Below are 15,522 nucleotides of genomic sequence, written 5' to 3' on the forward strand. Positions count from 1 at the left end.
CAGTGTTTCTCTGGAAAACAAGACAAAACAACAAAAAATACAATCTGCTTAACTTGGCTTCAGATTCTCCTTCAGGGGAATTTTTAGGTACGCTTCCCAGAGATATACATTCAAAGGGTCCTTATATTAACTGAGATTTAATCTCCTGGAAATCTCCCCTTTTTCTTGTAATAACAGGATGTCATGTCCATATCCATTGTGTAACAGAAGGAGTGAAGAAAACCTCTAAAGTGAGAGATGGAAGATAGGTACTTCAATTATGGTCAGGCACTTTGGAAGAAGTAATATTTGCAGGAATCTGAGATGTTCTGCAAAGGCTCTCAGAGAAGCCCATAACTTAAAACACAGAGAAAGTTACATAAAAATAACCATGCCTATGATCTTCATTTGTTCATTTTATACCATTTGAGAAATATAAAGGGATGTTCAAAAGAGTATAAATTACATTTACACTCATTCTAAAATCCCTTTGCAGTGTGAGAATGACATGAAAAGGCCTAAATAAAAATAAGAATTGCAGATCATGCAGGAGATAATACACTACTCAGGCAATAAGGAATCACAGGATGGCACTATACTTACGTCAATCAACACATTTTTTAAAATCGGATCTTATTAAATAAACTTGATATGATTTTCCTATGAGATTACAAGTCTGGTATGTCAATGTTGTTCTGATATGACAGTCTCTGTGAGGCATTTCACTCAGTACTAAACAGCATTTGGATTTTGAAATTACTGTATAAAAGCAGCACAGCATATTCTAAAGGGATTCAAGTGCCCAAAAAACTCATTGACGAGCTTATGAGAAATCTTTGCTGAATATATGTGTTCAATTATTTTCTGCATTGTGTATTTCTATTTTCTGGAAGACTAGTTTTGTGATCTTTTTTATTAATATGCTATTCTTTAATGATTGTGTTCATTCATTAGTTAGGTCATTTTCTTCACCATGTTTAAAATGATGCAATACATGAACCACATCAAGCACATCTTTGTGAGATCCAGGGATATGACATTGAGAAAAACAATTTCCTTATTTTCAGCCCAACTAAATAGAGGTGTTGAAGTAAAATCTAACTGAAGGATTTGTCCAACCCTTCTTCTGCATGCAAACACATCCTTGGATCTTTCCAACTTTTATACCAACGTCCCTGTTAAGAGCTATAGCCGTGCTGGAAGTGCTAGAAAAGTCATTTAAAAGACAGCAGGTGTAAGTGAGAGCAGAGTTGCCTCTGAAGAATTTCCTCTGTTAGCACAAGACTGTGGCATACCATTAATTAGCAGTTAAAATCTAATCTTATTTGTACACTTCCTAGCAAAAAAAGACCTGTATAAGAACAGCAAATGACATATCTATATGAAGGATCTACACTATGAAAGCCTTGGACTGTTTACATTTTCTCATGACACAGTCTAGGTTTTGTTTTGTCAGTGATGATTGGAAGGGTCTAAGTCATTTCAAGTTTAGCACTAATCTGTGCTTAACAGTTCCTGTAAAGTAAATGTTCTGTTTTCTCACAAGTCTTCAAGACAAGTAGTGTCCCCTCCAGCTTTCTTAATCCAGTGCCTCTGGGGCAGCATGAGGGGACTGAACTGCAGGTAGCGTCCTGGCTTGTGCACTCTTTCTGAATAGCATCTCCTGTCGACACAGCTGGAGATAGGCTACGGAACTAGGTGGACCATGGACCTGACCTCATCGGGTATTTCTTATTCAGCAGGACTAAGCTGCCTGAATTTCTTTATGTCCTTTGGTCTATGTACACCATTTCTCAATTTTTTAGTTCCATACTGTAGTTAAAGAATTGCCATAGAGGACAGGGAACTGCAATAATGAATCACTGCAGTGGAGAACTGGCACAAATCAGAGAGCTACAAATGTTTTCTTTGTTATCCTACTGGTCTTTTTGCCATGACTGGCTCTCAGCAATAGATCCAATGTGATTTCTCACCCCTGACTCACAGTCCTCAGTTCTGTACACCTGAGAATGTCTTTTCCTGATCTAAGTTTTATTATATCATACCAGCTTGTAGACTGTGACAGTTTTCATAATTATGAGCAAATTATTATAATCATGTCAACAATGTAATCATAGTATCTGACTAGTCTTTGTCAGAGGCACCTAATAAGTTTCAGTATTATTTTTTTTATAAATCCAGATGAGTCACTTTTCTTAAGCCCCAGTAAATTTAGGTGATTTGCTAAGTTTAGAAATCTGCAGCTGTTTGCATGGGTTGCTGCGAATGGAGAAAATCTTTCTAAGTAGTAGTCTCTGTCTCATTATATGTCGATCATATGATCAACATATACCCAGGTTGTGGCCCTGCATAAAGCTTGGAACTGCTTGCCTAACAAGGCAGGAGATGCTGCTGCGATCTATGACTTGTCTCATTTTTAAAGCTCTTCGCTTTAGTATTTATTCACATGAGGTGTCTACTTCTAAAATCTTAAAAATGCAGGCTGACTCCTGCAGGATTTTCAAAGCCCTGTAGGTAGTTAGTGTAAGGACTGTTAGATTCCAGAAGCTAAGCGTTAGGTGCCTCAACAGTTTTGCAGATTGCAAGAGCCATCTTCCTATTTATGTAGGTGCTTAAATATTGCAAAAAATATGACTTCTATTTTTTATTTATTATTCATGATATATATTTTTTATGATAGCAAAGTTACATAATGTATGACTGAAGATAATGGAAAAAATAAAAAGAAATCTAACCGGTTCCTAATATAATTTCTGAATTAGCTGCGCCTCACTACTGAATCTTCAACTTACTGTTATGAAAGCTATAGAACATAAAATGGGAAATATCATTATGTTGCTATATAAAGCCACAGTGTTTTCCACAATTTCAGCACTGAGTGCAGTTCTAATCATCTAAAAAAGACTATAGCAGGAATCGAAAAAAAAAGAAAAAAAAAAGACAAAGAAAAGAGCAAGTATGATTCAAGATGAAATCACTTCTATAATACAGGAGGTAATAGCAAGGAGTTGTAAACCTCTGATTGATGGACACACAGACTGTGCTGGGGAAGCAGCACTCTCCGCAGCCCTGTTGCTATATGGTTAATCATCACTACTGCCAACTGTTCGAGGCTGGACATTGAGATATGGGGACCTTAGGTCTGTCCTGTATAACAGTTATAATTTTCTGGCACTGAGTTTAAGATTCAGGACTCTGCTTTCCATCTTCTACACGGTGAAATCCTGGGTCGCTGTCCAGATGGGGCTTCTGGGCTCCACCACCTGCACTATTCTGCAGTTGTCTCTGTAGGTCTGACTTCAGGGCAGTATTAAAATCTCCAGTAACTCTGTCCACTTCCAAAAAAAAAAAAGTGGAAAAAGACTAAAAAAGAAATCAAGCAGCCCTCTCCCAACACTCTCCATTTAATTAATTAAGAGTCTTTCCGAGAAAAGAAGGTTTAAAGCATAGAAGGTTTAATAAAGCTGCTAATATATCTGCTAGTTCATCGGGGGTGACCTATCTTCCAAATGGGGACTTGGAAAATCTGGGATACTTGGATGTCTTTCTTCAGGGCTGCTCTGTTTGGGTGCAGCATATCAGTTCTGGAATAATGCATCCCTCTTCCAAAACAACACTGTCAAAATACAGAATTTCAAGTTCTTCAGCTGAGGCCTTCTTAGACAGTTAAACACATCTGTGTGCTGCTTCCTGTGTGCTTTACAGAGAGAGTAAGTAGAGCTTCAACTGACGTGTTATTTGTACTCTTTTAACACTAGAATTTCATATTACTAGCTCTCAAAATTGCCCTTATCCAGGAATAGGAATGTTAACAAATATATGACACAAAATTAGTACAGTGTTTGACTAGTGACATGATGCCATAGCATCTGTTACCTCTCAATATGCCACCGAGTATTTCACAATTATTTAACATCTCTCACAGCTTTCTTCTCCAAGAAAGATTAAGTATTCAAAGTTCTTTCATTTCCAGCATCATTTTTGCAGCTTCTAAGCTTTTCTCAGTAGACCCACCTGATATCTTTTAATGCAGCAATTCATCCTAAGATGTACTGTTGTAAATGTCTTACTTTTCTATGAAAAAATAAAACTAGTTTGTAAGCCATATTTATCTACATTCTTCAACATTCTCTTGTATTTAGAAACAAAAAATTCACTTTACGTATTAAATCTACTTATGTTAGAATGACTTTAACAGAATTATATATCTAAATGCAAACTCAACTGGACATTTTGCAGTGCGCATAGAAGTACTCTTCCTTGCTGTCAGTGAGGTTTCATCTGACTAAGGCTGAGACTTTCACTGTAGCACAGGTATCAAAGCAGTTTTAAACAGCCGACTCTTTCTGGCTAAATCTACATTAGCAAATACTTCAGTGCAGAAGCAGTTTAGTATTTTGCTGACATTGGTGTTGAGGCTCTTACAAAGTGGTTCTCTATTGGTTTAATCAGAGTTCTTTATGATGAGTTCTCTACTGGCCAAGTTGTGATCAAGAACTCTGAATCCTTCCTCCTAATACTGATTGACAGTCAACTGCGAATTTAAAGTTTTGTAGGCCATTTCATCATTCATACAGCATGAGAAGCCCTTCAGAGCATGCTAGAAGGTCTTGACCATTCTGCACATCTGCTCGATATATGCTGGAAGACATGGGGGACTTCATGGTGGTGCAAGTTAGTCACTCATTCAGACCCATGTATCTCCATTAGGTATTGAAGTATGTTTCTGGGGTGCCCAGAGTGGACTCCTAGTTTGTTTTCCATCAAAATGAATCTGATTTGGATGCACTATAATGGCTCTGCAAATTGGAGGAATGTACACAAAGTGGGGAATTTCAAGGGACTCACTTCAGAACTACTCCATGTTAATGCATGTGCAACCTATATGGACTGTTTTAAAATTAATCACTAATTTTTAATTTCTTGCAAATAAGAGGTTCAGATAAGAGTCCTTGAAGAACTATGATTAAACCAACCAACCAACCAACCAACCAACCAAACAAAACAACAACTTTTCCCTTATATTTCTTGTGGGAAAATGGTGCAATGCTATTTTCTGAAATCATTATTGGCTAAAAACAGGTCTTACTCTTTTTCCATTTGGGTAGTTTTCCACTCAAAGAACAGTGTTAAGGAATGGAGCTGTAGGGATACAATGCAGGGATGGAGCTGTAATTCATACTAATTTTAAGACAGCATTTCATTGCCAGAGAAGTATAAAGCTAATATCTTATAGTAAATAAGAGTCATATCAAAGCTTTTCTTTGAAATGAGACATTTTGTGTGTCAGTTAGTTACTGGGTTTGACTTGTCAGACACCACCCACTCAGCTGATTAAAGATAGAAGACACAGTAACACTGCCACAAACCTAATGTACTATCTTTGAACTAAGTTCTATTTTGGGAACCTTATAGGGACATATTGCATATTCTATGACGTACTGCACATATTTACTTTTGGAGTCTTCTGATTACTGAATATACGGATGAAATATTCATTATCTGATGCACCGGAAAAGGAAACAAACACAAAAACAAACAAACAAACAAACAAAAAACACATTTCAGTGAGGAAAATCTTGGTAGCTGGCTCAGTCCTCTGAATTCTTTTTCAGTCAAATCTCTCCTGCATTTCAGTATGCTACACTACCAGAAACATCAGATTGCCCAAAGACCATAGTTCAACACCTGCTCATTTCATCAATAAAATCATCCAAATCCTTTAAATAGAAAGTACAGATTACTAGACTTCAAGAGCTCTAGTGACTTATAGAAGCCCCAGTAGAACAAAACAAATATATTTTGAAAGTATGGTTATATAATCTATTTATTATAAAGTGGCAGCAATAAACTAAGTGCACAAAGTATCCATTTGCAAGTAATTTGAACAGATGATCCCTCATTTGAAAACTCAAGAAAAGTAAATATTCTTTTCATGGGTATTTTTAACAAGCAAATCCTGCTTGTTAAGTAACTGAGGTGTCAGAAAACAAAAAAATCTACATAATAGGAAACCAAATGTGCTTATAAACTTGAAATACAGTACAGCATTCTGTTAAGTAAGTCCTGAAGATTCACCTCTGTGCTGTTCCATTGCATATATGAATAATTACTTGTTCCTTTTAAAGCTAGAGCTCTTTAGCTACTGCAACTCATTTTTTCAGTGCTGAAGATTCAGTCCCATTTTGGTTCCAAGGACTCTGCCAAAGAGGGTAGCCATCAAACAAAACTTTTTTTTTTTTTTCAGGGTTCATATTATCATTGTCCTTACATGCTTGGAAGTGTTGCGAATAAGAATGTAGCCTGTTAGTGAGTGTATAGTCCCTTTTATGTCACTCTGGAGCTGACATGAGTTGTCACTGACATGAGTTGCAGCTTGCAATCTAATGCTGATCATAGCTCTTAGCTCTGCCATTCCTTTCATGTGGACCAAAAAGGGAGCTGTTGTATCAGCAACAGAACACATACAAAAATGCAAAGAGTATGGTCTCTTTCATCTGATAGTTGAGTAGCTACTGCTTTTATTGTTTCCCAAATCATTAGTGTGAATAATCCACCACCTAACACACCTACTAAATGTCATTCCTAATTTTATCAGTTTGTAGTGACAGCTGAAGTATTTCTGCAGTTCACTAGTCACAACCCTGATAAACAGTAGCTAGTAAATAGTCTTTATTCAACTATTCAGTAGGGAGAGCATCACCAGAGCCTACTCAGTTCCACTCAACTGTGATCATCTGCAATTTCTTTCCATGGGTTCTCATGGGACGATAAACAAGAACATTTATGAACCTTTCATAAAGTTCCATTCTTTCCTAAAAAAGAAAAATAAAAGCCCTTTTGCGACATTGTAAAATAATTTTGTTGGCCTTTGCTGGAGATAATTCAAGTTAACAGTAACTTCTGAGGTCCTTGAGAAAATAAGGATTGAGAGCGTATAGACAAAAAGGAAACAGAACACCTTTCCCTCTAGAGTTCCTTCCCACATACATATATATATATACAAGACATATGTTTCTTAGAAGGAAAAGCATACAAATACTTTAATAATCTTTAATGGTCTGTAATAATCTTTAACAGAAGGTTATTCTTGTATGGTACAGAGTTTATAAACGGAAAATATTGTCAGATATTTAGATAGCAAACCACAGTCAGTCTACCAAGACAAACAAGAGGCTATTGACTTTTTAATGTCTAAATGGAAGCTAGTAGTAAAAATAAGATTTCCAGCAGCTGGAAACTTCTCAGATCAGTGGCTCCTTATGAACTAAATAATTACTTTGAAATAAATAAAACAATAAAATGATATATATAATAATAACATAATACTGCATGGAATTAGCATTTAGGAAAAGTGCAGGGACTGGATACCATAGTCAGTAGACTGAAGTCTACTGACCAAAAAAAAAGAGAATATAAGTAATAGCACAGCAACCCGTCATACATTTTTTCATGAATGTGTCTAGACCTGTAGCAACTGTCCCTGTGGGATAATAATTCAATCTTTTGTGTCTCAGCAGAGACGGTGATGATACTGCTAATTAACATCCATGATGACGGTTCTATTATGAAAACGTTCGTCTATTGGGAAATAGCATTTCTAAGGCAAACCCCCAATCTATTAGCATGTCTTGCCCTCACCTTTCAAAGGTAACACCAGTCCTCTTGCACTGATTAGCACATAAAGCATGCTACTTGAGTTACAGCTCATTTCATCTAATGGATATCTGCTTCTTATATATAGAATCAGATACATCTGCTGATATATTCAGCACCTCCAATTTCCTCCCATTATTTATGTACTATCTGCCTTGGAATTAAAAAAGAGAAAGATTTCACTTTATGTGTATGTAGTAAGGTGCATATATGTAATGGGAACAGAAAACATAGACATTATTTTATAAATACTTTGTCCATGTATTATATTCTGGCATGTCTCACTAAAGGTAGGAAGAAATTGGAGACTTCTCTTTTAATTTAAGAGTAGAATTGATACTCTCTTCCTGTTATTGATCATTATTATTTGTTATTTATTTACAGTGGTATTAAGTGCATGCTGCAGTCCATAAGGTCTCATGAGGAGGGGATTGCTTCTGGACAGTTTCAGCAGAAATCTCTAATCCAAGCAATTTAACGACTGGCAGGTAAACAGAAATAGAGCAACAGAGTGGAACATATGATCAGAGATCAGTGCCCATAATGAAATCTCTACTATCTATTACTACTAATATGAAAACAGAAAGGCAGTAGGAAGTAAAGGATCACAGATAAAATAAATTGAATAAAAAGGATTTATCTCACTACAGCACAGCTTGGATGGGTGTACATAAACTTAGAGCAGGCAAGAACATCTCCATAAGCAGTTACTGGATGAGAGAGACAGAGAGAGGGAGGGAAGGAGGAAGGGAGAGAAAAGGGAAGATAGTTGTGTGTACACTGTGACAGATTGTACCTTATTTTTCTCCTCAACTCTTGGAAAATTCTGATATTACTAAAGCATATACATTGAAATTCTTCACTAAGAGTCAGCTGAAGGTTTGAATACCTACTATTTTCAGCCTGCCAGATTGAGGTCCATGACATACACTTCCAGATTTATTTTTATCTCCATTTAAAAAAAAAAATTCAAGAGAAAATAATATTCATGTTTACTTTACTTCATTATTTTTATTATACCCACACAGTTCTCCATAGTTGCTCAGAAGTAAATTTGATAGACAATTAACAAATAAATACTAAATTAAAAATGAGGTGTAATATTAAAAATAAAGAACAATATAAGAAGGGGAAGCAATAAAGGAAAGACAAATATACTATGGATTTTTTAAAAAACAGGCATTATCCACCATAAATTTATCTGCTTCTACATGTGTGAGGCATTGTGGTCTGTCAACAAAGGACTTTGAAAAATAAAATAAATTTCACAGTAATTGGAAATCAGTCAGTCCTTTCCCATATGTTGTCAAAATCAAAAAGTAGAGAAGTTGCAATTCCTAACTAGGGTGACTGGGAATCAATTGAGTTTCAAATATTTTAAGTATTCTACACACACATACACATGTAAATTAATACACCCAACTTGTCAACAGTAAAGCTTCAAAGGCTGTTCTTCAGAGCTACACTTACAGTCAAAGTTCTTAAAATGCTGGCTGAAACAAATGAAGTTTCATTGATTTTTAAATAACTTGAGATCTAAAGTTTTCACTTTGTCTCTTCACTAGAAACTATACTTTAAGCAAAGTACAACGGTGATCCTTCATCTTGTCCATACTTCATTGCAGATTCAAAGTCTTTGAAGCTTATGCGACCATTAGAATCCTGATCAACCTGTCTATAAGAGAAAAGAGACATGGTATCTAAAACCTAAAAGACATTACGTAAAACAGACATTATACTTAGTTGTAGATATCCAACACCAATATTGTTTTGAAGAGCTCAAATCCTACCCATTTGAATTCTATAAAAAGAATTAATTAACTAAAAATGCTTTTTGTGTAGTACGTCTCATATGTAGATCTCAAAGCTTTTTAAAAAGAACAAGTATCATTATGTTTATTCAACATTCACCATTAGTGGTAGTATGGCAGTATTCTTAACGATACTGCAGTATGCAAAATGGGATGCATCTCCTACATAGATTAAATTTTAAATTCCAAAATAATCCATGATGTTTAACAGAGGCACATTTTATTATTCCTCTGAATGCCCTGGAAATTTCAAAGGGATTCTAGACCCTGCAGAAGTAGTATACTGTCTCAGTTTTAAAGAAAGCCTCACACAAAGGGATGAGCTGTTCTATTCTATATGATGTCCGTATTCTAAACACACTCTTGAGAGAACTCTATTAAAGGTAAAAGAAAATAATTTATTTACAACACCTTCAAATATGAAAACAGTTCAAAGGCTACAAGGGCTGATAAAAGAAAACAGAATACTGCTTACATCTGTCTATCCTCACTTCAACTGCAAGAATCTTCTCTATAATATCCAGCTTTCAATATATCAGTAACTATCAAACCACGTGAATGAAGAAAGATTTCTTCTGAAGAAAATACTGCATCTTGGTCTTCACAAAGGAGGGTCTTGATTTAGAATATGTACTTCTTATTTCCATCTCCCTGAAGAAGTACTATTTAGATTAAAATATTATCATTCTCCCCTTCGATAAAAAATATTAATCTGCAATTTATTCAAGAATCCTCCAGTCTGCTAACTTGCCACCTCTTTGCAACTTTTAACATCGTTTGATAAGATTCTTCTCCTTTCTTGGCAATAAACAATTTGTACTATGTTGAACTATGCTACAAGCAAACTATTAACCTCTCATGTTATTAAACGTTTTCTGAACTTGGTCAGCTGAACTTCAAACCTCATGGTGCAACGATGAACCTCACATGACCATAAACACATGAAATGACACCCTACCATTGAGGAAATATTTAAACAAAATTAATTCCTTCAGCTCATTGTTAGCTCTAGATCAAGACCAAAACATGTTCATATTCTACTGCTTTTCAGGTAATGACAAGTTTTGGATGATGATCACCTATGTGTTTTTATGGACAATATGACAGCTGATCATAACTCAATCTGATGAATTTCTTGGTAAAAGGGATCCTTTCAGACATGGTATGTTATAATATAAGCAAATGCAAAGTTATTCACCAGTAGGGGATGAATTTAGGTCGTAATTACAAAATGGAGATGCCGTCCTGGAAAGCAGTGACTGAAAAGGGCGGAGGAGTCATAAAAAGTAATCAAATGAAGATTATCTCCTACTGTGATGCTTTACATAAGAGGGTGAATATGATCCTTGAATGTATAAGCAGGATAATATCTAAAACAAATACAAGACTGATTTTATTTCAGAGTATGGCATTAGGAAAATTATTAGGGAAATACTGTGTCTAATTTCTGGTGTCCAGGCTCCAAAAAGGATAGTGAGGAACTAAAAAGAATTGAGAAAATAACTGCTGTAAAAACAAGCTCTGGAAACGAGGCCTTATAATGAGACATTAAAATCATCTGTTCAAAAAAAAGATTAGAGAATGGATTCAATCAAATCAAGACAACAAGTATATATCTAGAGAGGATATTTCAGATAGTAAATATCTTTTTAAGCAGCAAGGAAAGGCATGATGGTAGACAAAATTTGGAAGACAAAGCTAGACAAATGTATAACTTACTTAAAATTTATTTTTTTTAATGGTGCCGACAAGCTGTTGAGATAACTTACCTACGGATATGGGACAGTTGCTATCATGTTAAAATCAAGACTACATAACTTGCTATAGCATATGTTCTAGCCAAAAGGAAGAATACTAGGTTTAATTATGTCGTTACTGGCTCACTCTGTGGTGGTAATCATACCCATTGATCTGCGCTGTATGTAAGTACTTTAACTATCTCATATAAAGTATGATTTAGACATTCTCCATCAGTAACAGAGCAGAAGAGGCATTTTTAGAGAACAATAGATAGAGATAAATACAATGAAGCTCACCCTGAAATTTTAAGCAAGATTTAAGAACCTGATGAAAGGAATAATACCACCATCTTTCTCTACTGATATAGCCTTATAAAAAAGATAATGTAGATGGTGAACGATGATCCATGCTTGTCTCGTCTTGTTTTCACTTATACATCCCTATTTGTATACAGATGCTTTTTGAATAAACAGGAACCACAGAATAAAATAGTTTTACCATCCCAGACAATCAGTTCATTTACCCAAATGGCTTGTCTCTCACAGCAGCCATCAGTGTATGGAAGAAAGGATGAGTGTAGTGATACTTCCTTAGGTTATTGTCCCTTGGTGTAATATCTACATTCAGGGGTTTCCTAAACGGGACATGCATGTTTGTATGTAATTATTCTTGATGCATGTTTATTGCATGAATTTTTATAATAGTTTTTCAAAGCCATGTGAAGCCCACAACCTGAACACCTGCTCAGTGAATAAGTACTTCATCTTATTTTTTTTGAACCTGCTATTCATTTGACATTCCCATTTTTTTTGAAGTCAACAATTGCAGCATTTTTTGTAACAAAAAGCCTATTTTAATGACAGTAATTATTACTATAACCTCTGTTATGTGCAAGTAAATTAGTTTATTTAAAGAAAATGTACAGATTCGAATAACTGAGAGAATGTTTAATAATCAAATAGCAAAATCTCTTTTTTTCTTAATACTGCAAGGTATTCTCAAACTTTAATTCTGAAAGATCAATTCACAAGCATTTTAGAAGGTAGTGCTGACAATCTGGCTAAACTAAATTTAATAGGAGTTTTGTCATTAATCTTCAGGAGGCAAGTATTTCACCCCATATATCTGAGTTATGTGCACAGTCACGTATTTAATGTTTATATTAATTACGTGTACCTGTTTGGAAGCTTGTCTTGAAAAATGGCCCTCAACTTTATATGGTGTTTGTTCTACATTGCAAAAGCCACCAAATGACTCTGAATTGTGCATCACCGTCTGAACAACCTTTAAGCAGAGATTAGCAGATATGTTGGCTGATAAATAAATGACTAATAAGCTGGTAAGTAGTTAACTGTTGTAATCTGAAGAAACACTGCATTTATTTAAATGTTACAAATTTCCGAAACCTTGCCAAAAGTAATCTAAAAGCTAGAATGGTCTCGGAGTGTTAAATTTTCATTTTCATCTAGCAGAAGCAAATGATATATTCATTCTTATGATTCTAAAAATACTATGTCACAGTATATTGATCTTTATTTCATAGACCAGTACTCATTTAACATTCTTAGTAAAACATATATAGATGTTTCAAGGTATGCAGTGCCGTGGGTAGACTACGATTTTTCACTGAAAATTGAGTAATAATCAGCATCACAAGTTACTGACTGTGAGGTATAAATTATTCTCTTATAAAATTAAGTAGTTGAAGACTCCCCAAATCACCTAAGTGTATTTTCATAGCAAACTAGATTAGATAAATGGCACTTTCCTTCTGACAGGAATATTTTAACCATAAATCTGAGTATAGTAAATGAATAGCTTAAAAGACTAACATCAGTATAAGTTCCCTCTGTAAGATTTGTGTTTATTAATTCACTGAAATGAGTACTTATCAGAAAAGTATCCACATGCAAATACAGCTTACCCTTTTATTTTTTAAATATATTAAGCAGACACTCAATCTTTTTTCCCACTATCCCCAAAACAATTCACTTATAATCAGATCTTGCAGTTCCTAAGACAAAAGCATTCACTAAAAGTAACAAATACAGAATACGGCCACAATATTCCTTCTTTTTGGATGGACTCTCACATAAGCACTACCTCTTAAAGTAGGCACAAGATTTGAAATATTCTTTATCTGATTTATATATGATTTCTCATCATACCTATCCAAAGCATGTAAAAATATAGATTAAAAATTTTAATTCTACCCTGCATTTTTCTAGATAATTCAGTATCTGACCTAAGTGGTAAATCAAAAATAAATAAACAAATAATAATAAAAAAAAATGAGCAAGCATTTCTGTTACTTAAAACATCGAGTAAAGTACGTCAAAGCCAGCAGAGACTGGTGTTGAGTTGGCTTTCACTGGTTAGCTCAGTAGAAGAAGCTCCAAAGTCACATAAGAGCCAGGATAAATTAAACTCTGCTCAGATCTCTGATGTCATGGCCATACATCATATATATGCAAGTGAGGAAGGTGGCTTAAAACTAGCATAGATTTCTCCACTATGCAAACATAGTTAAAGATCATTAATTATACAGGTAAGGATGGATGGTCCTCACTTTGACTTTGAAAGAACTGAAGTTAACCCATAGGGAGGACGTTTTCATTTACTCTATTTCATGCAGGCAGCGGTTTTCATAGATAGAGAACGGTGAGGAGAAAACAGCAGATCTATCATGTAAACCAAATATAGGTAGAGAAATATATGGGAGGTACCACTGAAAATAAATAAAATAAAATAAAATAAAATAAAAGGTTCCTTCTCACAACAGTCTGCATGAATAGAGGTTTACTTTGGTTACTGGTCAACAAACAAACAAACAAAAAATATATTATTTTAAAAGTGACAGAAATGGTCAGTTGATTTTCCAAATTAGCTAATGTATGACTTAAAAATGTTACTCATTTAAATTTGGGTAAAACAGCACTAACAGTTGCCATAACTAAATATGAAAAGACAGCTGTTTACAAATAGATATAAAATTGGACATTTGAGAAGTTTTTACTACCTATTTCCGAAAACTTTTAGTTTCACCAATTTACTAGGTGCTTTATAGCTGAGGTATTATGAGAAACAACAAATTAAAAGGCCTCTACTTTGCAAACATAGTTGCAATTTATCAAATGACTACATGTGGTGACTTAATAGATGGCTTTTTATGTATTGCTATGTAACAACCTTTTTCTCAGAACAGATGAAGTTATAATGAGATATACCATGTATAGAAGTAACTTATTTCTGTAATAGTCCGTGATCTACTGTAATTTTTTTATTGTCCCTATTTTTTCTTCCACACTGAAGTATTAGTTCTAAATTAGAGGCAGAAGCACGCTAGGCACACAGGGCTGGATACAGTGTCCTCAAATCTCAACTTCTCTGCAGTTTCACTGGTTTTAGGATATTCCAAGAATAGTGCTGGTCTTCAACCATTTATTGTAGCCAAACCTCATTTCTATCTCAAGTCTCCAAAATAAATAAATAATAATAATAATAAAAAAAATGTTCCCTGCTATTTCATTATTTAGGTTTACACCATGAATAAGTAGAAGTTTTATACTTCTTTTAAATTATTTCAGAGAAGTGCTAAAAAGTGCAGTTTTCTGAATTAACAAACTACATTGTATCGAAACTGCATTTAAGTACTGTACCATATTTAATTACAGCTCAGTAGTACTGCCTTGCAACTCTCATGATACATTTATTGCCTCATTAAATAATATTTTCTACATTTCAAATGCTCTGTCATACTTACACATCAGAGGCCAGCAGGACTGTTGGCTATGAATGATTTAGGCCTGGAGTCATTTTTGCAAGTGTGTCTGGGCATGGTTCTTTCATGCTTAAAGTCCCAGCACCATTCAGATCTAACAATGTCTGCCTTACCTTCATTCTTCTGACCTGGCTGTGATAATCCAAAGCCCATTTTCTATTAAAATAACTTTTCTCTTTGTATTCTTTAAGGAAATCTAATATGAACATCATAGGGAGCCAGCCTACTCAGGAAACCCGCGGTGATTTTACAAGGAGAAGGCACTCTTAAAGCTCAACTGCCTTTTTCTCTAATAACAAAAGATGTTACAGTTTGATCTAACTCGTGTTTTCAAGGAAGTAGCAGCACTGAAGAAATGCAACTTACAATGTGATCCAGGAATTTTCCTTTACAGCTATTCCTCCACTACTTCTGACACTAGCCTCTGCGACAGTCAGAAAATCTGGATTCAATTTCCAAGGGAACCCCTTTCCCATCAAAACATAATCATCTATTGTATGTGCCCAATGATAAAATTTTCCAAATTATGTTTGTCTACTGTATGCAAATTATATT

The 15,522-nt window shown here is 34.8% G+C and overlaps 1 protein-coding gene across 1 annotated transcript in view; it reads right to left on the reverse strand.

Moving 5' to 3' along the window:
- Positions 1-8,632: 8,632 nt before the first annotated feature.
- Positions 8,633-15,522, reverse strand: part of EFCAB11 (EF-hand calcium binding domain 11) — a 60,128-nt gene continuing 53,238 nt past the window's right edge. Inside the window, exon 6 of the mRNA XM_050711138.1 lies at positions 8,633-9,310. Within this exon, the coding sequence (XP_050567095.1) occupies positions 9,211-9,310 (100 nt within the window). The 3' untranslated portion in view covers positions 8,633-9,210. The remainder of the gene's footprint in view (positions 9,311-15,522) is intronic.

The sequence above is a fragment of the Cygnus atratus genome, chromosome 5, assembly GCF_013377495.2.
Source record: "Cygnus atratus isolate AKBS03 ecotype Queensland, Australia chromosome 5, CAtr_DNAZoo_HiC_assembly, whole genome shotgun sequence".
In the NCBI taxonomy this organism is placed as follows: Eukaryota; Metazoa; Chordata; class Aves; order Anseriformes; family Anatidae; genus Cygnus; species Cygnus atratus.